The 23,898-nt window shown below is 54.5% G+C and overlaps 3 protein-coding genes across 8 annotated transcripts; all 3 read left to right on the top strand.

Moving 5' to 3' along the window:
- Window positions 1-4,877: 4,877 nt before the first annotated feature.
- MAPK3 (mitogen-activated protein kinase 3) lies at window positions 4,878-11,496 on the top strand (the record flags this gene model as incomplete). 2 transcript variants are annotated; one of them, XM_081257252.1, is made up of 9 exons in its annotated part: window positions 4,878-5,053; window positions 6,111-6,293; window positions 8,125-8,314; window positions 8,512-8,628; window positions 8,929-9,043; window positions 9,424-9,555; window positions 9,716-9,825; window positions 9,922-10,076; window positions 10,908-11,496. In XM_081257252.1, 8 exons carry the CDS (start codon window positions 4,878-4,880, stop codon window positions 10,042-10,044), a joined length of 1,146 nt encoding a protein of 381 aa, XP_081113378.1. In that variant the 3' UTR covers window positions 10,045-10,076; window positions 10,908-11,496. The 2 variants fall into 2 exon arrangements, with proteins under 2 accessions (XP_081113378.1, XP_081113379.1); XM_081257253.1 differs by lacking the exon at window positions 10,908-11,496 and adding an exon at window positions 10,785-10,889.
- A 415-nt stretch (window positions 11,497-11,911) lies between these two features.
- On the top strand, window positions 11,912-17,938 carry GDPD3 (glycerophosphodiester phosphodiesterase domain containing 3). Of its 5 annotated transcripts, none has more exons than XM_081257249.1 (10): window positions 11,912-12,317; window positions 12,767-12,809; window positions 13,045-13,180; window positions 13,273-13,318; window positions 13,481-13,599; window positions 13,679-13,768; window positions 14,089-14,222; window positions 15,802-15,861; window positions 15,962-16,013; window positions 17,744-17,938. In XM_081257249.1, the coding sequence occupies exons 1-10, from the start codon at window positions 12,179-12,181 to the stop codon at window positions 17,879-17,881; spliced, it is 957 nt and encodes a 318-aa protein (XP_081113375.1). In that variant the 5' UTR covers window positions 11,912-12,178; the 3' UTR covers window positions 17,882-17,938. The 5 variants fall into 5 exon arrangements, with proteins under 5 accessions (XP_081113375.1, XP_081113376.1, XP_081113374.1 ...); XM_081257250.1 differs by having other exon boundaries at window positions 12,754-12,809; XM_081257248.1 differs by having other exon boundaries at window positions 13,273-13,599.
- A 1,492-nt stretch (window positions 17,939-19,430) lies between these two features.
- On the top strand, window positions 19,431-23,149 carry YPEL3 (yippee like 3). Its single transcript, XM_081257167.1, has 5 exons — window positions 19,431-19,588; window positions 20,260-20,442; window positions 20,548-20,591; window positions 20,803-20,911; window positions 22,652-23,149. The coding sequence occupies exons 2-5, from the start codon at window positions 20,326-20,328 to the stop codon at window positions 22,739-22,741; spliced, it is 360 nt and encodes a 119-aa protein (XP_081113293.1). The 5' UTR covers window positions 19,431-19,588; window positions 20,260-20,325; the 3' UTR covers window positions 22,742-23,149.
- Window positions 23,150-23,898: the final 749 nt, after the last annotated feature.

Below are 23,898 nucleotides of genomic sequence, written 5' to 3'. Positions count from 1 at the left end.
AACTATTTCTGCAACTTTTTGGTAAGTTCTGAAGTTAGTTAAAGAGTTAGAAAGTAAAAGAATAAAAACATGAAATTAGGGTTTTTAAAAATATTTATTTATATATTTGGCTGCGCCGGGTCTTAGTTGTGGCATGTGGGATCTGGTTCCCTGACCAGGAATGGAACCTTGGCCCACTGTATTGGGAGCGTGGAGTCTTAGCCACTGGACTACCAGGGAAGTCCCTGAAATTAGGGTTTGATCAATGGTAGAAGAGATGGCTTTGGGAAATATTGTGATAATAAAATGACAAGGAGTTGGCTAGACGTGGAGAGAAATGGAAAATGAGAAAATAACAGGGTTCAACTCTGAGAGAATGGTGGTCGTCCTGAAACAGAGTCTGTAAGAGAAGCAGGTTTGGGAGTAAAAAGAATGACTTTCATTGGACATCCTGAATTTTCTATATCACCTTGTCTCCAGGTGAATATGTCCATCAAACACTGAAATTTTGGAACTGGAACTTGGATGAAAGGCAATGGCTAAGGAGAGATTTAACATAAAGGAAAAGCTTGACATCACAGGAGTATGATATGACTAAGAGAGAGACATCAAGAAAGAAGGCTGGTGAGGACAGCCCAGGCAAGGAGCCCAGTGGGGGCAGGCAAAGCTGACCACAAAGATTTCAGAGAAGGGATCAGCTGAAGAATGCTTATACCAGGGGAGAGATGTTTAGACCCAGCTAATCTCTCATATATGAAGAAGTGTCACAAGAAAATTATAATGAGGTTTTTTTTGGATTTAAAAAAGAGATCAGTATTTAAATCTTAATAAATTATTCATTGTGTTCTGACCCCTATTCCTGTACATTTGCTCCTTTCTCGGTTTGTGCTGGTGAGCTGAGTTAGCTGAAATGGGATTGTTCATTTGTGTTCTTCCAATGTTACTCACTTGTATTACCCTGAACAAATTACCAAATGGCCTCTCTTGTGACCTTGACATCACAAAGAGATAAGAGCTGGTTTAAGACTTAGTCTAGGTTGGGACTTCCCTGGTGGTCCAGTGGTTAAGACTCCATGCTTCTACTGCAGGGGGCGAGGGTTCGATCCCTGGTCAGGAAACTAAGATTCTGCATGCTGTGTGGTGTGGTCAAAAAAAAAAAAAAAAAAAGGACTTAAAAAGACTTAGTCTGGGTAGATCCAGAGGCTGTGGAGGTACTGCACTACCTGACAGAGGAAATGATTCTAAAGTTCCTTCCAACTCCATAGTTCAGTGAGCTGCTGCTTATTTTTTTCTGTTAAATATTTATAGTATCTACTTCATATGGCTGCTATGAGAATGACAGGAGATAAAGTACATAAAAATGCCTGGCACAGGGAATTCCCTGGCCGTTCAGCGAGTAGGACTTAGTGATCTCACTGCCAGGAACCCGGGTTTGATCCATGGTCGGGGAACTAAGATCCTGCAAGCCGTGCAGCAAGCCAAAAAATAAAAACAAAAACAAAAAAAGTGGAGTATTGAAGTCTCCAACTATTAAAAAAATAAGTGTCTGGCACAGAATAGATGTTCAGTCTCTATTAGTTGAATATGAATTTATGAAATAGACTAAGAAATCCCAATACAATCTCCAAGGAAGAAGGAAGTACCAACCCCAGCCACTAGAGGGGGCTCTCAGTCACACGCCTTTAAATGAGGCTCAGATACAGCTGAGGTGGCAGGCACCCCTCCGGATACACCAGCCTTTCCCATGCCAGGAAACTCACTCCTACTCAGGAAACCTGGCTCCACGCTCAACTCCATGGTGTTTTCTCTGAGTCACTGTATTCTCCCATAGTTGCAAAATGATCTGGCAAAAGTCCCTGAAAGTCTTTTACTGCTTACTGAGTAACATCCAAACTTCTTGCCAGAATCGGAGGCCTTCCTCAACCTGGCCCCAACCTACCTCTCCAGCCTAAACTCCCCTTAACCCTTTATACTGCAGCCACACGGGACAAATCATGCTCCTGCCTCTATGCGGTGGTTCATGCTGCTCCTTCTTGATGCCTTTCCTCCATACTGTCCTTCTGAAACCCTACTTCTTTTTCAGAGAGGCAGATGCTACCTCCTCCATTATTCCCTCCTCACTTCTCTAGAGTGATCTCACATCTATATATCACATATATTACATCCATCTATCCTGTATTAAATTGATTTCTGTATGTGCATCTTTTCTCTTTTATTAATTAATTAATTAATTAATTTCTTTATTTTTTGGCTGCGTTGGGTCTTTGTTGCTGCGCATGGGTTTTCTCTTGTTGCCACAGGGCTCCTCTTCGTTGCGGTGTGCGGGCTTCTCATTGCGGTGGCTTCTCTTTGTTGCGGAGCATGGGCTCTAGGTGTGCTGGCTTCAGTAGTTGTAGCACACAGGCTCAGTAGTTGCGGCTCGAGGGCCCTAGAGCGCAGGCTCAGTAGTTTTGGCACATGGTCTTAGTTGCTCCATGGCAGGTGGGATCTTCCTGGAGGACCAGGGCTCGAACCCATGTCCCCTGCATTGGCAGGCAGATTCTTTTCTTTTTTTCTTAACATCTTTATTGGAGTATAATTGCTTTTGGCAGGCGGATTCTTAACCACTGTGCCACTAGGGAAGTCCTATCATTTCTTTTTAAGATTAGAAACTCGATGAGTAGAGAGGCCAGTGTGTAATCTGTCCAGAATAACATAGCAAGTGGCAAAGATGGGATTCTAATCCAGGCAATCTGACACCAGAGAGCTCTTGCTCTTCACCACTAATTCACACCATACAGTAATCTTTTATCAGCCCTAGTGCCTAGCTCAGAGCTTTGCACACAGTACCATTCAATAGCTTATCAAATGAATAACTAAAAAAAAAAAGGATCTAATTAGCACCTCTTGGGTTTTTTTGGGTTTTTTGTTTTTTTGTTTTGCGGTACGCGGGCCTCTCATTGTTGTGGCCTCTTCCGTTGCGGAGCACATGCTCCGGACGCACAGGCTCAGCGGCCATGGCTCACAGGCCTAGCCGCTCCGCGGCATGTGGGATCTTCCCGGACCGGGGCACGAACCCGCGTCCCCTGCATCGGCAGGCGGACTCTCAACCACTGCGCCACCAGGGAAGCCCAGCACCTCTTGTTTTTAAAAGTAATTAATTATTTATTTTTGGCTGTGTTGGGTCTTCGTTGCTGCACGCAGGCTTTCTCTCCGTGCGGCGAGCGGGGGCTACTCTTCGTTGCGGTGCGCGGGCGTCTCATTGCGGTTGTTCTTCTGTTGTGGATCACGTGCTCTAGGCGTGCAGGCTTCAGTAGCTGTGGCGCACGGACTTCAGTAGCTGTGGCACATGGACTTAGTTGCTCCGTGGCATGTGGGATCTTCCCAGACTAGGGCTCGAACCAGTGTCCCCTGCATTGGCAGGCGGACTCTTAACCACTGCGCCACCAGGGAAGTCCTAATTAGCACCTCTTGAACCTTCACTGACTTGTGGGTTATTGGGAACCAGCAACTTGGTCTCAATCTGAATTAGAGCCTCACCATAGATCTAAGTATGAGCAATTTCAGAATCATAATTACAGGTCCATTTTGTCTCTTGATCTTTAATGCATACAAGGACCTACTCCCAGCTTCTAAGGAAGACAAAAACAACATTACTTAAGTCTAGGAGGTGTGTTTCTGTGAAGGTCCCAGCTCACATTTTCACTGTGAAGTGAGGGAGATGGACTGGATGGTCTCTGAGGGCCCTCTCTTCAGTTTTAACAGACTATGATTCCGGGAGACAGAATGAAATTAAAAAGAGCCTCTACTTATGTGTCAGAAGATACCATGTTGAGTCTCAGCTCCCCAACTCTCAGGTTTCCCATTCTGTAAGAGTCGATTCATCCATTCAAAATTTTCTGAGGGTCTGAGTTTGAGTGTAGGGGTGAGGGGTGGGGAACACAGCGATGAACAAGACAGACATGGCTCCTGCTCATCCAGCTCAGAAAAGCAGATGACATCTGCATTGTGGGGTTGTCCCAGTGAAGAAACTGAAGTGGACCAAGTACTGTGTAAAGTCTAGTACAGAATCAAAAGATGATGATCTTGACAGGATTGCCAAACCCAACTACAACAAAAACGTTAGCTATCTTGCTGTTTTTGAGAAAAACCTAATAGTATATTTTCACCAAACCCAGTCAACGCAGCTCTCTCACCTCTCCCCTGCTCTCCATGTAAGGATAGGCTGGGAGTATCTGTCCTCAGGATACAGGCACAGCCTGGTTGCTGAGGCCAGGTCCCTAGCCCACTCAGATAGGCCTCCTTCTGAAAGCCATTACGCTGGGAGTCTGGAAGCCTGGGTTTTCCAGCTCTCAAGTCACCTTGTCCAGCTCAGGTTTCAGTTTCCTCATCTGTGAAAAGCACGCCACATCTGTGAGGCATCCATCTCCCACCGCCACTGTGAAATATGCATTGGAGCACTTAGCATCGGGCCTGGCTCCGGGAGGCCAAACTCCAGAGGGCTGGTGAGGGTTCCCTTAAGGTTCCATCTCGAAGCCCGGGCCACTCCTCCGGCTGAGTGGGGCTGGCGGGGGCAGTGGGGCCACGTGGCCCGGTCTTGATCCCCGGTCCAGCACTCATTTGCTGGGTGGCTCTGGGTGAGGTCACCGGGCGGCCCTACTGGTCTGCATTCGGGGGGAGGGTCTGGACAGTCTCAAGATGGTCCTGGGGAGCTTCTAGGTTGACTGGAGTAGACGGAGCCGACAGGTGCCAAGGACCAGGCTCCTTAAGCTGGGCGCGGGGTGGGGGTCACGTGACGGGGACGGGCGGGGGCGGGGCCTGGCGCGCCAGGCTCCGCGGGTGACAGGGCGGGCGGGAAGGGGCGGGGCCTCGGGCGGGGCCGCCGGGGGAGGCGGGCGGGCGGGAGGGGAGGAGTGGAGATGGCGGCGGCGGCGGCGGCGGCTCAGGGGGGCGGGGGCGGGGAGCCCCGGGGAACTGACGGGGTCGGCCCGGGGGTCCCGGGGGAAGTAGAGATAGTAAAGGGGCAGCCGTTCGACGTGGGCCCGCGCTACACGCAGCTGCAGTACATCGGCGAGGGCGCGTATGGCATGGTCAGGTGAGGGGCGTTCTGGGGGAGGGGGCGTCTTTGGGGAGGGGACTCCGAGGGAGGGGGCAGGGAGGGTTGCTGAGAGCTCTCTGGGCCTTGGGGACTCTGAGCATCCTGAAGAAGCTGAGGCTTCAGGAGGCTGGGAAGCGTCCCAGGGAGAGGGCCTTTGAGTGCTTTCTGGGGGAGGGGGCGCTGCGTAAAATCTCAGGAGAGGGAGCTTGGGAGCTTTGAACCCACCATTCTGTAATAAAGAGAGGGGCATCTGAGTATATGTGGGGGAGCTGTGGGGACCTTGAGGACCCTATAGACACGGGTGAGGAGAAGAGAATAAGTCTTCTGGGGGAGGTAATATCCTTAGTGAAGGAGTGAAGGACCCTTCACTGGGGAGAGGATGCCTTGGAATCCCCCCTCAGTGAGGCTTGCCAAGGAGTTTGGGAGAAAAGAGCAGAGCTCAGGGCTAGGCAGGGTGGGGTGGGGCTTTGGGCCTGGGGCCAGGGACCCAGTGAGCAATGAGGGGTCCAGGAATGCCTTCCTGCAACTTTTCGGAGGGGTCTGTGAGTTCTCCCAGCCCCACTGGGTGCTCTGGGCCTTTGTTCATCTGGGAATAACTCTGCTGCCCAGGAACCTCCCCCTGACACCCACCCCTGCTCTGCCTATCCCTTCTCTCCAGTCCCTCCTATGATTCCCTCCTTCTCACTGTATTTGCCTCACTGTACATCCTCCACACCTCCCACCCCCGGGACCTGCCTTGGGTTGAGGGAGCCCATCCTGGGAAGGGGAGGATGAGGGGTCAGGGCAACTAGAATGGAAAGGGTTGAGGAGAGGGGAAGTCAGTGATCGGTCAGTCTCTTCCTCTGTTTGTGAAGTCACTGAAGGGCTGCCTGGCTGGTCCCCAGCTTTCTCCCTGGAGATCCCAGGCCTTCACAGCAGGAAGGAACCAGCATTGTTTATGACTGGCCAGAGCCTCTCCTGCTCCCTCCCCTCCCTGCCAAGACCTGGGTGGGGCCACCAGGCCTGGACTCCCCCTTTCGTAAGGCCACGCCAACAACATCTCTGGCCCTCTCAGCTCAGCTTACGACCACGTGCGCAAGACTCGAGTGGCCATCAAGAAAATCAGCCCCTTTGAGCATCAGACCTACTGCCAGCGTACGTTGCGAGAGATCCAGATCTTGCTGCGCTTCCGCCATGAGAACGTCATCGGCATCCGAGACATTCTGCGGGCACCCACCCTGGAAGCCATGAGGGATGTGTATCCTTCACCTTGGCCAGATGGCTGGCCAGGCACAGCCTCAGAGCTGGGCTGGGAGAATGTTGGCTTGTTTTCTGTTTCCTTCTTCCCTACCACCCTCCAAAACAAACCCAGTAAAAGAAACTTTCCAGCAGTAAAGAGGCCACAGAGTGTAAGAGGACGACGGGGAGGCCTCAGATGAATCCTGGCCTGCTGCAGCCAGGCAGTATGGCCCTGGGCAAGTCTGTTCTCTGAGTTCTGCCTCAGTAGGGGGCTGGGCAAGATGGTCTCTATGGGAGCTTTGTCTTCTGACATCTGCAGTTCTGTGATGAGATCCAGCCTCTGCCCACAGTCAGTTTTTTTGTTTAACAGACGGTGATTCTTTCTCCTCTGGGTCCTCAGACTGGAAGGAAGGCAGGAAGGAAGAAAACTGCCCTTTTTGGAGGGGCTACTATGAGTCTGGTGCAGTGCAAGCCGAGTGCTTTGACATTTCTTATTCTAACTCCCAACTGCCCGATGAGATGGGTCTCATCAGCTCCATTTCAAAGATGAGGCAACTGAGACTCAGAAAGCCTCAATAAAATCAAGTGCTTCTGTTGCTACCTCCTCCTTTCCCCCAAATGAGAACCTGTCCTCCCTCTGGGACTTCCTGCTCAGAGCCCCACCCCAATCCCCTGTGGACTTGCACCTTGCCCCGGGAGGGACAGCCTTGCCTTTGTTACCCTCCCCCCATATTGCTTTCCTAGTTTGTTGTCCACTTCCTGCCTGGCTCAGTGAGCAGCTTATAACACCCATCACCTCTCCCCTGCCCCACCCACCCCAGCCAGTCCCAGTCCTCCACCCAAGAGTGAGGATTAGTATTGCGCCGTCTGCAGCTTCCACCACAAACCGTGGGCAGGAAATCTCCACACTCACCCCCAGCTTGCCGTGTGACCTTAACCAGGTCACTGCATCGTGTTGGGCCCCCTCATCTTTAAAACAGCAAGGGTTGGTCCAGGTGTTCTCAGAAGGCCCTTTGGAGGCTGATTCTGAAAGACAGCCCTAATTTAGTCTTCCAGAAACAAACCACATGACATTTATTTGTTTATTTATGTGTAGTCTTTTTATCTTAGAATATAAAAGGACATTTACTCCTCTGTCTTTGGATGTATGGCCAAGCACCCTGAGTAGGAGCGTGCAGTGGGGAGTTTCTCCTCATCGTCTTGCACAAACCATTCCCATAACGCAGGCATTTATTTTTAAGCAAACATTTATTGCATGCCAGATGGTGTTCATACATTATCTCATTTAACCTTCTCAAGAGCCATGTGGCTCACGCTTTTATAACAGCAGTACTAGTTCGTGTTTGCCGAGCACTTACAACATGCCAGGCCCTGGGCTGGCTGCTCTATGTGGGTCATCTCTCAGCTAATCTTCACAACCACTTTCTAAAGAACAATTTTTTTCCCTTACTTTACAGATGAGGAAATAGAGGTGCAGACAGGTTGAGGCCATAAAGCCAATGAGCAGGGCAGTGGGGATTCAGACACTGGCAGGTGAACTCCAGAGTTACCGCTCTTAAATGGGACATTCTCCTGCCTCCCACAGTTTATTAGCCCTATTCTCCCAGTAGGGAAACTGAGGCCACAGAACTGAAGTGCTTTGGTCAGGGTCACTGGCTGAGATCTGGCAGAGGCCTTGAGCCCTACTGCTAAGTATGGGCCTTGCCCAGCTCATGATATGAGTTGGCAAATCTGTTGAGTCCCAGGGGCATCAGCTGGAGGGATATGAAACCTGTTCACCAAAGGCTCTTCTTCTTAACCAAGTGCCTCTCGCTGCCCCCCATCTGGGGGGTCTCTGGCACCAACCTCAGCTACATTGTGCAAGACCTGATGGAGACAGACCTGTACAAGTTGCTTAAAAGCCAGCAGCTGAGCAACGACCACATCTGCTACTTCCTCTACCAAATCCTGCGGGGCCTCAAGTATATCCATTCTGCCAACGTGCTCCACCGGGATTTAAAGCCCTCCAACCTGCTCATCAACACCACCTGCGACCTTAAGGTCAGAGGGTTGAGGGCCGGTCTCCTCCTACCCCTGGGGTCTCAGGCTTGCAGGTGCCCAGTACCACCCCCCGCCCCATAGGTAGGAGAGTTCCCTTCGCAAGCAAAGGGAACAGCATGGGCAGAGACGCGGTGATATGATTACTTGGGCCCAGGAGGCCTTGAGCACCGAGCTCAGTAGCCTGGCTTGCATTCTAGATCTGTGATTTTGGTCTTGCCCGGATCGCCGATCCTGAGCACGACCACACTGGCTTTCTGACGGAATACGTGGCCACACGCTGGTACCGGGCCCCAGAGATCATGCTTAACTCCAAGGTAGGGGGGCCACCCACCCCTGAAGGGAAGGGGCTGTGTCCCACAAAGCCCTGGAGCCGCCTCTAAGCCAGGCACTGATCCCCCATGATGCAGGAAGTCTACCCCCAGGTCTTGTCACATTATTCTGGTCCTTGGGCTCTGGAAAGAAACTGTGGATTAGCTCCTCTGGGCCTCTGCCCTCTGCCTCCCTGGCTGGTGTTGAACCTCGGTCGGGGGTTGTGGGTAGGCCCAAACATCAGGGTTGGCTCAACAACAGGTTGAGGCTGGCCCAGGAGCCCACCACTTTCTCCTCCTCCCCAGGGCTACACCAAGTCCATCGACATCTGGTCTGTGGGCTGCATCCTGGCTGAGATGCTCTCCAACCGGCCCATCTTCCCGGGCAAGCACTACCTGGACCAGCTCAACCACATTCTGGGTGAGGGGGGACTGGCCAGCTGAGTGGGAGGGAGATTTCACTTATTGGAGGTGAGATTTCTTTAGGGTCAGTGAGTCTGTGGGAGTCAGGTCAGGGGGACGACCATGTGTGGGGCCCCTACAGCATTTCACAGTAGTTCACTGAGGTATAGATACTGTCCCCATTTGATAGATGGGAACAGTAAGGCTACATACACCCCATGCTTAGGAAGTGCTAGGGCCGGGATTTGAACCTAGGGCTGCCCGAATCCAGACCCCTTGCTCTTCACCACCATAGTACTGGCTGGTGGCCTGGAGCAGGTTGGTGGAGGCTCTTGTTCCTGGCGCCTTCTGTTCCCAGAAGGGAGAGATTGCTCACCAAGTCACCTGCTTCACCTACAGGTATCCTGGGCTCCCCCTCCCAGGAGGACCTGAATTGTATCATCAACATGAAGGCCCGAAACTACCTACAGTCTCTACCCTCGAAGACCAAGGTGGCCTGGGCCAAGCTTTTTCCCAAGTCAGACCCCAAAGGTGAGAGAGACTTGGGGGCTGGTGTGTGATAAAAACCGGGTGTAGAAGAAGGTACATGAGCCCAGTAGCTACCTGGGCCTCTGGACACAGAGAAGAAAAGCAATGCTTCTGGGAGCTCCTCTGACCTTCCCTTTGACCCCTGACACCTGCGCTTCCCTAGCTCTTGACCTGCTGGACCGGATGTTGACCTTTAACCCCAACAAACGGATCACAGTGGAAGAAGCACTGGCTCACCCCTACCTGGAGCAGTACTACGACCCAACAGATGAGGTGGGCCAGCCACCAGCAGCAGGGCTGGCAGGTAGGTGGATGGGTGGGCATCCCTCAGTCCCTGTCCTGAGCCTCCCCACTTCTTTGCCACCCCAGCCAGTGGCCGAGGAACCTTTCACCTTCGACATGGAGCTGGATGATCTACCCAAGGAGCGGCTAAAGGAGCTCATCTTCCAGGAGACAGCCCGTTTCCAGCCTGGGGTGCTGGAGGCCCCCTAACCTGGTCAGATGCCTCTGCTCCCTGGGGCCTGGTGAGTGCCCCCCACCACCCATGCACAGATTCACCCTGAGACCAGGGTGCCCAGCATGCCTCCACGCAGTCACAAGCTTGCTCACGTCCATGCGCCACGTGTACGGTGGCAACAGAAGGGCCAGAGCCTGCCTCAGCCACAGACCTGTGGTCGCCCAGCCCCACATGTCTCCCACCTGTCCACACCCTGCACACTCCAGCCCCAGGTCACTGAGGGCCCCCTCTCACCCATCTGAGGAGCGGAGCCAGGCTTTGGCTCCCCCAGGATGGGCAGAGAGGCAGGTGGGGCAGTGATGGCTTTGGGAGGAGCCGGCAGCACCCGGCCTGACCCACATGCCAGGCTTTTTCACACCTGGCGTCCAGGTCAGCAGTTCCCATACCTTTGGGGGACCCGGCTGGGGCTACCGCCACCCACACTGCTCTCCGTCCCTCCTCTAGTTTCCTCTCTGTCTCTGGCCAGCTGTGGCCTAATAGCAGCAAGGCAGACACACCTGGGTTCAAAGCCCGGCTCTGATACTCAATAAGGGCTGTGTGATATTGTGCAAGACACCTCACCTTTCTGCAGCTCAGTTTCCTGGACACAGTCCTGATAATGAGAGCAAACACTTCCCGAGCACCAAGCATTGTTGTAAGAGATTTGCATGTATTAACTCACTTAGTCCTTATAGCAGTACCTTGAAATGAGTACTAATATCATCCGCATTCACAGATAAGGAAACCCAGCCGCATCACACTCAGCTGTGAGGACGAAATGAGGGAAGTGGAGGTCGGGGCTCTGGCAGGTCCGCTCAAGGGTGCTAATGGTTCCTTTCCTGCCTGCCTTTTTGTTTAGGCCCTGCCTCCTGCCTGCCCCTCCCCTGCCGGACTGTTAGAAAATGGACTCTGTGCCCAGCCCAGACCCCGACAGCCCAGGTCGAGGCAGAGGGCGGGCCTGGCCACCTTCCTTTGCTTTGCTCAGGCATCCTGCTTCAGGCAGGCCAACGCGCCCTCCCCCCTCACCTGAGGACCTGAGGGGCTCAGGTGGCCCCAAAGCCAATTCCCCTCTGCTGCTCTGCCACCGTCTGCCCGGCTCTCCCAGTCTCTGGTAGTTCTGGAATTCAAGGGCTCTGGCTGCCCCGAGACCTACTGAGGGGCAGTGGGGGAGGGACACGGAGGGCACTGAGTGGGGACTCAGGGCCAGCCCTGCCCCACTCAGCTCATTAAGACCCCACCCCATTTTCCCTGAAGGAACATTCCTAAGGCTCAAGGACTAGTGTCCCTGAGGAGGAGACCTAAACCCTCCCCCACAAAGCTGCCACATCTAACGTCCCCGCTGCTTCTGTGTGTGGGTGAACAGAAGTGGAGGCGGGGGCACATGGAGAGCCCAGTGCCCCTGCCCACCCCGTGCCTGTATCTAATATATAAATATAGAGGTGTGTCTATGGATGGCCCTGGCTCTGTCTGTGTTCGCCGATGCCCTGACCGTAACCCTTGCTGCTTTGAGGACTGAGTCTCCAGCCCCGCTGCTTCCCACCTGTGGCTTTACCTGGAGCGGTGGCCTTTGGCTCCCCCGCTGGCCAGGGTTGAGGCTGGGAGGGTAAGGGGTTCCAGACCCCTAGACGGAGTGGGGTCAATCTCCCCCTTAGTCACTGTTCCGTCCCCGCTCTAATGGCTTCCTGTCTTAACTGGCTGGGGGTGATTCTGGAGTGACTCGGGGACACACTATACACCCCCGGCTTCTCTGGAAATGGCAAGGGGTGGCATATTATATACCCTGGGCGCACATACCAGTGGGAAGGGGGAGTGTTGTAGCAGAGCTGGTGGGGGGCGGGGGGGGGGACTTGATTCCCCAGTGTGGCCACGGAGAGAGGGATTCTGGGGTGTGTGAAGGGCCTGGGGGTACGCGGGCCAGAGCTGCCTGGCCTCTACTCCTGCCTCTACTCCAACCCCAGCTGAACCCTGCAGTCTGGCCTCAGGCCAGAAGCAGGCTCAGCAGGTCCCAAGGGGTGTGGTGGCAGCCGGTGGTGGAGCCAGCCTACATCAGCCGGGCAGTCAGCGAGGCAACACAGTCCATCGGGAATGGCTCAGCTTGCGGCAGCCAGAGCCTGAAGAAGCAGCGCGGCCATGAGCCCTCTGCTGTACTACGCCCTGCCCGCCCTGAGCAGCTATGTCATGCTCTCCATCTTCTTCCTGCGCCGACCTCGCCTGCTGCATACGCCATGGGTTTCAGCCTTCTGTCCCCGCCTGGGGGCCCACCGGGGAGGTGAGCTGGGCTGGGGTAGACGGGGTGGGGGCTCCTGAGGATGGAGAGCAAGGCAGGTGCCAGCGTGGACAGCAGAGAGGGGTAGGTCCAAAGGGCAGGATGTTTTTTCTTGATTGTTTGCTTTTGCGGTACGTGGGCCTCTCACTGTTGTGGCCTCTCCCGTTGCGGAGCACAGGCTCCGGACGCGCAGGCTCAGTGGCCATGGCTCACGGGCCCAGCCGCTCCGCGGCATGTGGGATCTTCCCGGACCGGGGCACGAATCCGTGTCCCCTGCATCGGCAAAGGGCAGGATATTAAAGGAGGGCAGAGTTCGAGGTGGGCGGAGAGCCAGGTGGCAGGGCAGGATGTGGAACAGGGAAGAAGAGGCTGCTCAACCTGGCCTGCCTGGGGCTGATGAGGCAGGGGGCGGGGGCCAGGCCGCAGGAACCCACCCTAGATGCCCCACACAGGATCTGGAGAGCGCCTGGAGAACACCATGGAGGCCATGGAAAAGTGAGTCCACCTGCCTGGCCAAGCTGCCGGGTAAGATTGTGCCAGCTGTACGAGGCATGACGCTAAGGGGTGCTGTTCACTTCCTGCTCTGGGTGACTGGAGCCCCTTGGAGTCATGCAGTGCACAGCCTGCACATCCGGCCAGAACTGCCCCATGTTCCCCTAAACATCCCCACCGCCCTGCTGTCTGGCGCATCCCCCATCCCTTGGCCACTCACTGACCTTCGCTCCCACAGCGCCATGGCCCAGAGAGCCGACCTCCTGGAGCTTGACTGCCAGCTGACTCGGGATGGCGTGGTGGTGGTGTCACACGACAAGAACCTGTCCCGCCAGTCAGGCGTGAATAGGGATGTGGGCAGCCTGGACTTTGAGGTGGGCCTTGCCCCAGCACCCCAGCCATGCCCAGAGAACCACCGTGCCTCCACGTGTGACTCCTGGTGACATGCTCCCTGCTCTCCCTATAGGAGCTGCCCCTCTACAAGGAAGAGCTGGAGGTTTACTTCTCGCCGGGTGAGCGTGTGGGCTGTCAGCACCGGGCTGAGCCAGCTAGAGTGGGGTCATGGCCTCAACCTCCTGCCCTCTTTTCCCCTTTGGGACCCACGCCCTCCCCCCGGGCTTGCACCCCGCCACCCCAGCAATCCTTCTCTGATCCTTCTTCCCACAACCCCTCAGGCCACTTTGCACGCGGGTCAGACAGGCACATGGTGCGTCTGGAGGACATGTTCCGGAGGTTCCCGCGGACGCCCATGAGCGTGGAAGTCAAAGAGCAAAATGAAGAGCTCATTTGCAAGGTGGTGCTGCGGGCAGGCGTGGGCAAGGGCCCAGGGCTGGATGGAGGCCTGACTCCCCATCACCTCCTCCTCCTCCCAGATAGCGGGCCTGGTGAGGCACTATGAACGCGATGAAATCACCATCTGGGCCTCGGGGAAGAGCTCAGTCATGAAGAAGTGCAAGGCCGCTGTGAGTCCCTTATCCCTCCCTGCGCCCACTGCCCCTCCCAAACGGGCTTAGGCCAGAGGGGTCTGGGGGTTCTGCAGGAGCCCTGAGCAGAGTCTCCAGGGGTGGGATTTGGAGAGTGGGGGAGGTGGGGAAGGTGTGTGAGCAAAGGCATGCCAGAGGGACAGGGAGCGGGCTCTGGGCTTGGAACGCTGGGCCAAGATGTGGCTTTGATCCTGCAGGTAGTGGGGTTTCCTGAATGTTGAAAACTGTGCAGCCCAAGTGTCCTCTCTGCTTCTGCAGGAGCAGACTGATCCCCTTTCTCACTTCCCCTTGGCTTCCAGAACCCCAATATGCCCACCGCTTTCACAAAAAGCCGAGGATTCTGGGTGCTGCTGCTCTATTACCTGGGGCTGCTGCCCTTCATCTCGATCCCTGAGAGGTTCCTCATCTCTTTCCTGCCCACCATCATCAACAGGTACCTACAGGGTCCCTGTCTCCCTTCCTCATTCTCCCCCAGGGTTCTGTCCACAAAAACACCCTCCTCCACCCTCCACCGGAAACTAACACAACATTGTTAATCAATTATGTTGCAATATAAAATTAAGAGTTTAAAAAAAACACCCCCCACTTCAGACCTCATTGTGCAGGGTCCCGTGTGGAGCAGGAGATCCAGTGTCCCCAGCTCCCTGGCTACCCTCAAGGATAATCTCCCATCCGGGGTCCTTTGAAGACAGTGGTCTCACCAAGCATTCATGAATACTGAGGGGGACATGAACCCCCTGAAATCCTGTGCAAATGTGCGTTGATCTGGATGGAGTTTTAGGACAAGGGTTCATTTGTTCATCTAGTCATCCAACAAAGAGTTATTGAATGCCTACTCTGTTTCAGGTGCACTTACACTAGTAAATAAGACCAATGTAGGTGGGGAGAGGCCCTTCATGAGCTTACAGTCTGGGTGGGAAGACAAATATTTATTAATTACAGCATCATTCTGATTCTCAAACAGAAAGGCAAGCATTTTCCTGCTTGGGGACAAGGATTAACAAAGAAACAGCTGGGCAAAGTATCAGGAATTTGGATACTTCACCAGCTCTCAGGCCGGGACCCTCCCTTTGCCTTCTGAGACCTCCTCTGTGGCGGCCCCAGTGCTTTCTGCTCCCCTCTGTCATCCTGAGGGAAGCTCCCAGCCACCCCCATCATCCCTTGCCACAAAGAGATCATTATACTACAAACTTGGTGCACCTAACTTTTTATCCAGGATTTGCAAGGTATTCTCACATCCTTTAGTTTATTTGAGCCTTACCTTGCAGCACCCTCAGGAGATAACAGGAATCATGACCCCCATGGAGAATCTGTGGCTCAGAGAGGTTCTGTAATTTGCCCAAGGTCACACAACAGAGCCTGCCCTGGGACACCGTGAAAGCCTCTAAAGTCACCCCGGGACTTCCCTGGAGGTCCAGTGGTTAGGACTCCGCTCTTCCACTGCAGGGGGCACGGGTTCAATCCCTGGTCGGGGAACTAAGATGCCGCATGCCTCACAGCGCAGCCAAACAAAACAAAACAAAACAAAAAACGACAATAACAACAACAACAAAAAATTCATCATTGAAAAAAAAATAATAAAGTCACTCTGGAGTGGAACAATTAGGGACAAGTAGCCGACCGATTAAAATGCTGTCTGGTCTCAGGAAGTTGGTCAGGCCTAACCAGGAGGACCTCCAGCTGCGTATACAGTTTGGGAATCAAGCTGGGTCCTGGCCCTGGCCCCACCATGGGTTTGTTGTGTGACCTCGGGCAAGTCACTTTAGTTCTCCAAGACTCAGTTTCTTCTTCTGTAAAACGGTGAGGGGAGGGGCACACGCTCAAAGCATGGAGTCAAGGCTACCGGAGTAGGAAGTCACTGAGCAATGGGTGACTTGTTCCTCTGGGCAGCTGCAAAGGTTCTTCTAGAGGGAGTGGGGTTATATGGGTTGGGGGGCGGTCACTACCACCCCCACCCCACCCCTGTGCAGAGAGAGACCCAAGGGGCTGACCACGACACCACCTCTCCACAGGACCTACTTCCCATTTTCCTGCTCTGGGCTGAATCAGCTGGTGGCTGTGGTTTCCAAATGGTGAGGTGGGCGAGAAGGCTGGGTGGAGGGATCCCACAGAGACCCGCCCTTCTCCTTAGTCCCCTCTCATCACAGCCTTTGCTACCCCGCCCCCCACCAGGCTCATCATGAGGAAAAGTCTGATCCAACACCTGGAGCAGCGAGGGGTGCAGGTGAGCAAGTGGGTCGTTCACAGTGTGGGCCCAGCACGGCATTCCAGTCCCAGCTCTTTTATTAACTGGCTGGGTCACTTGGGCAGATCACCTTCTGTGTCTCAGTTTCTTCATCTGTAAAATGGGGATAATGATATATTTAACTCTTCTGGATATGTAGCCGATACTTAGTAAGGGCTTGATAAACGCTAGCCGTTACGATAATGATGATGTATTGAACTGTCCTGATCCCTGATGAGTGGGGCTGGGAAGAGACCAGAGAAGGGGAAAACCAGCCCAAGCCACCCCCCTCCTCCAACCTGCCCAGCATCAGCTCTGACCAGGTCATTTAATTAGCAAACCTTTGTTGGGAACTGACTGTGTTGAGAACACAGTTCCAGGCACTGTGGTCCTGGGGAAGGAGCAGGGAGCTTACCATCAGGGGCAGAGGAGGAGGAAAAGCAGGCATCGCAGGGGCAGGCAGTGGACAGAAAGGAAGCAGAGTGCTGTGGTCTGTGGGGTCAGAGAAGACCTAGAAGCAGTGAGGAGCCGGCTGGCAGGGAGGGGAAAGGGAGAGCATCTCAGCAGGAGGCTCAGCATGTGGGGAGGTCATGAGAAGCAAGAGGCCAGCAGAGGAACTGAGAGGGGTCCCACCAGGCTGCAGTCTGGAGGAAGTGGCACCAGGGGAGCTGGAGAAGGCAGGAGAGGCTGTGGCAGGCAGCCTGTGAACCTCAGTAAGGAACCTGGGCTTCAGCCCAAAGGAGAGGGCCTTAAGCAGGGGAGAGACCTGATTCAATTAAGCCTTGTCGAGTGAGGGTCACTCTGGCCACCACGTGGAGAAGGGATCGTGGGGGCCAGTGTGGAAGCAGAGTCTTACCAGGCGCCTGATGCCTGCCACCGACAGGACTGAGGCTTCGGTGGCAGCAGTGGGGACGGACGGAAGGGTGAAGTCACAGACAGGCCGGGCTCGCCACTGAGTGGATGTTGGGGCGAGCAAGGCATGGGGATGACGTAGCTCTTTCAGGTCAGGCCTCCTGCTCCACGGTCTTCACCATAACACTGGGAGGTTAGACCATCACTCTCATTTGTGAAATTAAGAAACTGAGAGGTCCATCCAGTGACTTAGCCCAGGGTACAAATACCAGCTCCACCTACTTCAGTGCCCACAGGAGAGGACTCAGAAGGCAGGGAAGATGTAGAGCAGCAGGATATGGGCAGGCTGGGAGGCAGGCTGGGAGGCAGGCTGGGAAACATTCCACTACCGGCTGTCCCAGGGGGAAAGAAACCCCTTGATTTGAACATTAGGTAATTTCCCTGCTGTATGTATACTCCCACCTTGGCCAATTTCAGGCTACCAACATGAATTCACAGAACAGAGTCGGGAAGGGATGTGTGCTGTGGTAACGCACCATTATATATTATTTCCATCTTATACATTCGGTAGATGTAGACAACCTCCAGAACATGGGTAACAGTAAAATGTGGTAAAATAGTTAGGAAGTGATGAGTTTTGAGTATTTATTACCTTTGTTTTTAATATAATTTATTGAATTGTATGTTTATATAATGTAATACTTAATAATGGCTGTATTTAATAACCAGTTTGCAAAATTCCTGAAAATGTGACAGTCAGCTCCAGCATAGCACTGCTGGGAGGTCTCCACAGAGGAGGAGAGCTCCCAGCATCTGGATACAAGGGGAAGCGCTAGGTAAAGTTGCTGGGAAACTACAAGCCCCTCCCTCCCCACTAGGTGGTATTTTGGTGCCTTAATGAAGAGTCAGATTTTGAAGTGGCCTTCCGCCTGGGGGCCACTGGCATCATAACTGATTACCCGACAGCCCTGAGGCGCTACCTGGACAACCATGGACCACCTGCCCTGGCCTCCTAACCCAGAGGTGCTCACCCTCTCCTCTATTTCTCTTCCCCAATAAATGTATTCTTTTCAGTCACGTCTTTGTGCTTGGGGAGTGGGGGAAGGTGTGAGGGGTTATATCCTAGAAGACTACAAAGATGGCAGCTTGTGGCAGAAGAGGCCAGCTGAGGGCCAGAGTCTGAGGCCCTAACCACCCTGACCCACTGGTTCTACCACATTCCAGACCCAGAGTAATGCCACACCCTGTGCCAACCTGGCCTCCACTCTCCTCAGGAATGTCCCTTGCAAGGCCCCCTGCCCCTTCAGAGGCACAGACAATGGTTCCATTCTCCTGAGGACATTAAGAGCCCCAAGCACACAGCAAGAGACTTGCTTTGCCCCTGTGAGCCACATCACCTGGCTTCAGAGGATGGGCATGGCTGGCCCATCTGCTACCTCAGCCATTCCAACCTTCCATTACCAGGTGTCCCACTCCAGAAGCTTCTCGAACTCCTCAACCCTCATTAGCCCTACTACCTTATTCATTTAATGAATCACATATTTCACAAAGAAGTTATTAACTATAGGCCAGGCTGGGTACTGGGGCCAGTGCAGGGAACAAGACAAGCCTAGCATGGCAGTCACATGTTTAAATGGACATTGTCATTTTCAACCCAGTTCAGAGGTGAGAGGGAAAGCAAACCTAACCCAGCCTGGATGGGCAGGACATCAGAGGAGAGTGCCGGGAGGAGGTGATGCACAACAGTAGGAATCGGCTTGTTCTGAGGCGCTGGCTCCCAGGGTTCTAACACAGATGGATACCTTTAGCTCTTCCCATCCAAAAACCTGGCCCTGATGCTGTGGCAAGAACCATGGAATCGGGCCAAAGTGAGAATCTCAGCTTCACCTCTTATCAGCTGAATAAGCTTTGGAGAGCTGCTAGACCTCTGTGGACCTCAGTTTCCCGGTAAAATGGGAACAATAGCAGAAGCTGCCTCCTAGGATTGCTGCGGGGATTAAGGGAGTAGGGCACTGGCGGTGGATAAACGCAGATAATTTTTTTTTTTTTTTTTGTGGTATGTGGGCCTCTCACTGTTGTGGCCCCTCCCGTTGTGGAGCACGGGATCCGGACGCACAGGCTCAACGGCCATGGCTCACGGGCCCAGCTGCTCCGCGGCATGTGGGATCTTCCCAGACCGGGGCACGAACCCGTGTCCCCTGCATTGGCAGGCGGACTCTCAACCACTGCGCCACCAGGGAAGCCCAAACGCAGATAATTTTGACTATTATTTCCCGGGGCGTGCGTCCAGACACCATCTCCTTCCTAACCCTACGTCAGGTCAGGTACCTCAGATCCTCGTCCCTTCGAGGACCGCGGGAGGAAAAGGGGGCTACCAGGCCCCGGCCGTGGGACCGGCCGGCTGGGTTTCGGGCCGCAACCGCATTTCCGGGCCGGCCTGAGCCAGGAGCAGGGGGGAAGGGCAGCCCAGGCCTGCGCTGGCCGCTGTGTGACGCGCCCCCTCATTTGCATACTGCACGCCGATTGGCCACAGCGGCCGCCGGGACCAGAGGCTCTCCCCCTCCCCCTCCCGCCGCAGCGGCGGCAGCAGCTGGTCTCGGTGTAAACAAGTCGCGGAGGCTGCGAACCCGGGCCGGGGTGGGGGGGACGGCGCCCACCAGGAGCGCCCCCCACTCGCAGGCCAGGCCACCCCGGCGGACTGGACCCCCGCGCGCCCAGGCGAGGTGAGGCCCGCAAAGTCAGGGTTGCGCGTCACCCCGCGCCCCCGCGGCGAGCACTGCCCCCTTCCCCCCCGGCGCCCGCCCCTCGTCCCCGCGCCCCAGGTGAGCCCTAGGGTCTCAGGTAAGGCTCCGCGATGCAGGTAAGATCCCCTCGGCATAGACAAGGCCTCAGCGCCCCCAGGTAAGAGCCCGTCCCCTCCTAGGTGACCCCCCCACCTTCACTGAGGCCTCCTGCCTTCTCCAGGAGGGTGAGGCATCCTCTCCCCAGGTGAACTCCCTGTGCCTCAAGTGAAGTCGTCCCCACCTCCGGCAGTTCAGCTGAGGTCCTAAGGACCATACAATTCCTAACCCCCTCCATGTTCCCCCTAAACGGAGAACTGACAGCTCATCCACTCTAGAGCCCCTTCCTCCAGCTTCAGTTGCCAGGTCAGCGGGGGTGAGGCTGAAAGCAGGTGGGTGACTCATCTTGGGCTCCTCCTAGCCTCAGTTTCCCCATTGATGCAACTTGAGGACTCCTCAGTGAGTCAAAACTCAGATAGCTCTGGCCCCTGGAGAGGCTGCTGGCTCTAGGGAGAGGAGACAGCAGCCAAGTGTGACAGAGAGAGTCCCCGTGGTCCAGGGCATGCCTGCATGTGTGTGACCCGGGTCCTGACAGCCCACTCCCTCCGCTGCAGGCACTGGGCTCCCTCTGCTCCCCGTGGGCCGCTCCCCGCGTGGGGCCACTGCCCCCGGCCCCCGCCATGGTGCGGATTTCAAAGCCCAAGACGTTTCAGGCCTATTTGGATGATTGTCACCGGAGGTATAGCTGTGCCCACTGCCGTGCTCACCTGGCCAACCACGACGACCTCATCTCCAAGGTAACCAGGTCACAGCTGGGGCTGGACTGGGAGGCTAGAGGGGCTGCCTGGCAGCTCCCCACCAAGAGCCCTGACATCCCCTCCTTTTTCCCTCCCACCCTTTAGTCCTTCCAGGGTAGTCAGGGGCGTGCCTACCTCTTCAACTCTGTGTGAGTATTCAATCTCCCTTTCTTTCCCTGACCTCTGTTGTGACTTGTGACCCCTGGCATCATACTGAGACTCTCAGAGTCCCCTGGTTTGGGCAGGAAGCTTTGATCGCCTTTCTTTTGGATGCTAAGGACAGACACAGTAGGATACAAGCTAGAGGCGGGCTTTGTGATGGTGGGGACCCTCCCTGGGACTGCCCCCGTGTCCCCACAGGGTGAACGTGGGCTGCGGGCCAGCCGAGGAGCGGGTGCTGCTGACAGGCCTCCATGCTGTTGCTGACATCCACTGCGAAAACTGCAAGACCACTTTGGGCTGGAAATATGTGAGTCAGTGACCTCTGACCCCAGGCTAGCCTTTGACCTGACCTCATATCACCTCCTCCTCACAGCAGTCATCTGGTAGTCTTTCAGGGTGTATAGGCCCAGTTCACCCAAGTCAAACTATCTTTTCATCCCCTGACCATGTTCTCTTCTCTCACATCCTGCAAGGGCTTTTAGAATTTTTCTCTTAAACTCCTCCTTCTCCTCACAGGCACAAACATTCCCATTTTAGAGATGAGGATATATAATGAGAATTACCATTTATTGAATGCTTATGTGCCAGGCACTGTTATGTGCTTGGCATATTTTATCTCATTCACTCATTACAGCAATCCTGTAGGTAGTCTGTTATTATCTCCACTTTACAGAAGAAGAAAGGAAGGCCCAGAGATGTTAGGTAACTTCCCCAAGGTCATACAGCTGGTAAGTAACAGAATAGGGACCAGAATCCTCGTTTTGTCTTTTTTTTTTAACTCCAAACCCTTGACCCCTCAGCTTCTGTTGCCATTCAGAGGATCAGAGAAGTTGCCCAAGACCCCACAGCAACATGGAGCTTGGGTCCATGAGCCTCCTTTTCCACTGCCCTCATTGCCACTGCTGTTGTTCAGGGTCTGATTTCACCACCCTGAGCATCATTTCCTTATCTGGCAGTGGAGGATAAAGCCACCACCTGGCACCCAAAATTGTTACGGGGATCAGATTAGATGCAGCAAAAGAAGATGCTCTTGGGAAACTGCAAGTGACAGGAATCCTCAGGCATCTCTTGGAGCTGTGGTGCCTCTGTGAGGCACCGCCCCAGGCAGAGACAGAACCCTGACCTGAGTTCACCCCTGGCCCTGCCACAGATTTGCTTTGTGTCCCTGGACAGGTGGTTTGGCCTCTCTGGACCTCTGTAAAATAAAGAAGTAGCCTGATCCAGAGATCAAAAACTCAAGTGCTTGCAGGGCCAAGCAGATGCTGTGGATCTGCAAAAGGGGCAACATAGATCTGGAGAGGGGGTCAGTCTGGCAAACTGGAATGAGCGTGGCCTGCCCTGTATTTTACTGTTTGAAAGTTATTTTTACTAAACTCTCTGTTGGCCAAACAAAACACATGTATAGGCCAAAATTGGCCCTCAGGCTACCAGTTTGTAATCCCTAGATCTTTTATTTATTTATTTATTATTTTTTAAATTGATTAATTAATTTTTGGCTGCATTGGGTCTTCGTTGCTGCGCACGGGCTTTTCTCTAGTTGCGGCGGGGGGGGGCTAATCTTTGTTGCAGTGAGTGGGCTTCTCACTGCGGTGGCTTCACTTGTTGCGGAGCAAGGGCTCTAGGCTCACGGGCTCTAGAGCACAGGCTCAGTAGTTGTGGCCCACGGGCTTAGTTGCTCCGCGGCATGTGGGACCTTCCCAGACCAGGGCTCGAACCCGTGTCCCCTGCATTGGCAGGCGGATTCTTAACCACTGCGCCACCAGGGAAGTCCATCCCTGGATCTTTTAGAACCTTCCATATCCTCTCTGTTGGAGCCAACATTAGTACTTAAAAAGTACCTATGATTCAGAGAGTTCTGTCTATCCCCTATTAGTGAGAAACCTGGCCCTGCCATTTACCAGCTTTACGTCTGTGGGCAGGTGGCTTGGTTTCTCTGGTTGACAGTTTCTTCATATGTAAAATGAGGCCAGTCATATCCACTCCCCAGCCCCTATTCCTTTTGGTAAGGCCCTAGCTCCAGGGATGACAGCCTCTCCCCTCCTTTCAGGAACAGGCCTTCGAGAGCAGCCAGAAGTACAAAGAGGGGAAGTACATCATTGAACTCAACCACATGATCAAAGACAATGGCTGGGACTGACCCCTGCTCCTGATGCATGTGGCTCCAGCCCTGCCTGGCCGCCAGGGGGCGCCACTGGCTTCCCTTCACCCGAACGGAGCTCTGGACCATCAGGGCCTCTGCAGAGGAAGGATCCAGCTCCTGTACATATATTTTATTGCATGCACTGTGACCTTGGGGGGAGATCAGAAGGTGGACAAGGTGGACGACACCCCCTCACCTCCCTGCGATCTGGCTGGCTTGGATCTCATTTTTAACCCCTTCCTGCCCCGCCTGCCCTATAGATATGGCCTGTGTGCTTCTCTCTTGGCCCCAGTGCACCATCTGCCCTGTGAAATTTTCCTCCCACCGGGCACCTCTTACCCCACACGTGTCTGCTCCCCTTGTTCTGTAGCGTTTGTACATAATAAAACCATGGAGTGGAGACAGCCCCAGGCTCACGTGGAATCGGGGAAAGGGGGGACTCAAATGCATTCCTGCCTCTATAGACCTGTTCCCTTTTGAGTCCCAGAGACATGGGGTGGTAGGCACGGCGGTCAAATATGGGAGCCTTCGCTCCTGGGGCTCAGCTGCCTCCTCTAGCACCGGGGGCAGATCTCACTGCAGGTGGAGATTCCCACGCCCACTCTAGCTCGCTAGGCCTTGACCTCAGCTGATCTGCATCTTAGCCTAAACGTTTTGACGCCGCCTAGGGGCAGCTCTCCTGAGAGGCAACTGCGCCGCGGGTTTCACCGCCCCTCCTCCTCCCAACTACAACTGCCAGCGGCCCCAGCGGCACCTGCCTGTCTCCTTCGCGCCAAACCTCGGCCCTGGGCCTGCTGGGAAGTGTAGTTCCGAGGGTTCCCCAACGCGGGACCTTCTGGGAAACCCGGGCGTCAGCGGTCAGAGACCGTCGAGCTGTCGGCGTCTCTAAACTTTTGAGACTTGGCCGAGGCTGAAGGTTTTTCAGAATGGGAACTGGGAAGGACTCCAGAGTTCAGGCCTCGTCTGCGGACTCCTTGAGGTCCCCGGTGCCCCGCATTAACAATAAGCTCTGGTCGCGTCCCTCCAGCCCTGCTCCTTCCCTCCAGTCATGCTTCGTCCGTCTCATCCAACAAGTGAAGGGGAGGGGTTCACCTGCCAGAAAAGTCTGGGGCGCCAAGGTCTGCCCCAGGACTCCAGGCTCCATCCCAGGGTCC

This window comes from Mesoplodon bidens (genome assembly GCF_964165515.1).
Source record: "Mesoplodon bidens genome assembly, chromosome: 15".
In the NCBI taxonomy this organism is placed as follows: domain Eukaryota; kingdom Metazoa; phylum Chordata; class Mammalia; order Artiodactyla; family Ziphiidae; genus Mesoplodon; species Mesoplodon bidens.
Note: the sequence above shows the minus strand (reverse complement) of the source record. Positions and strands in the feature narration are given on the sequence as shown.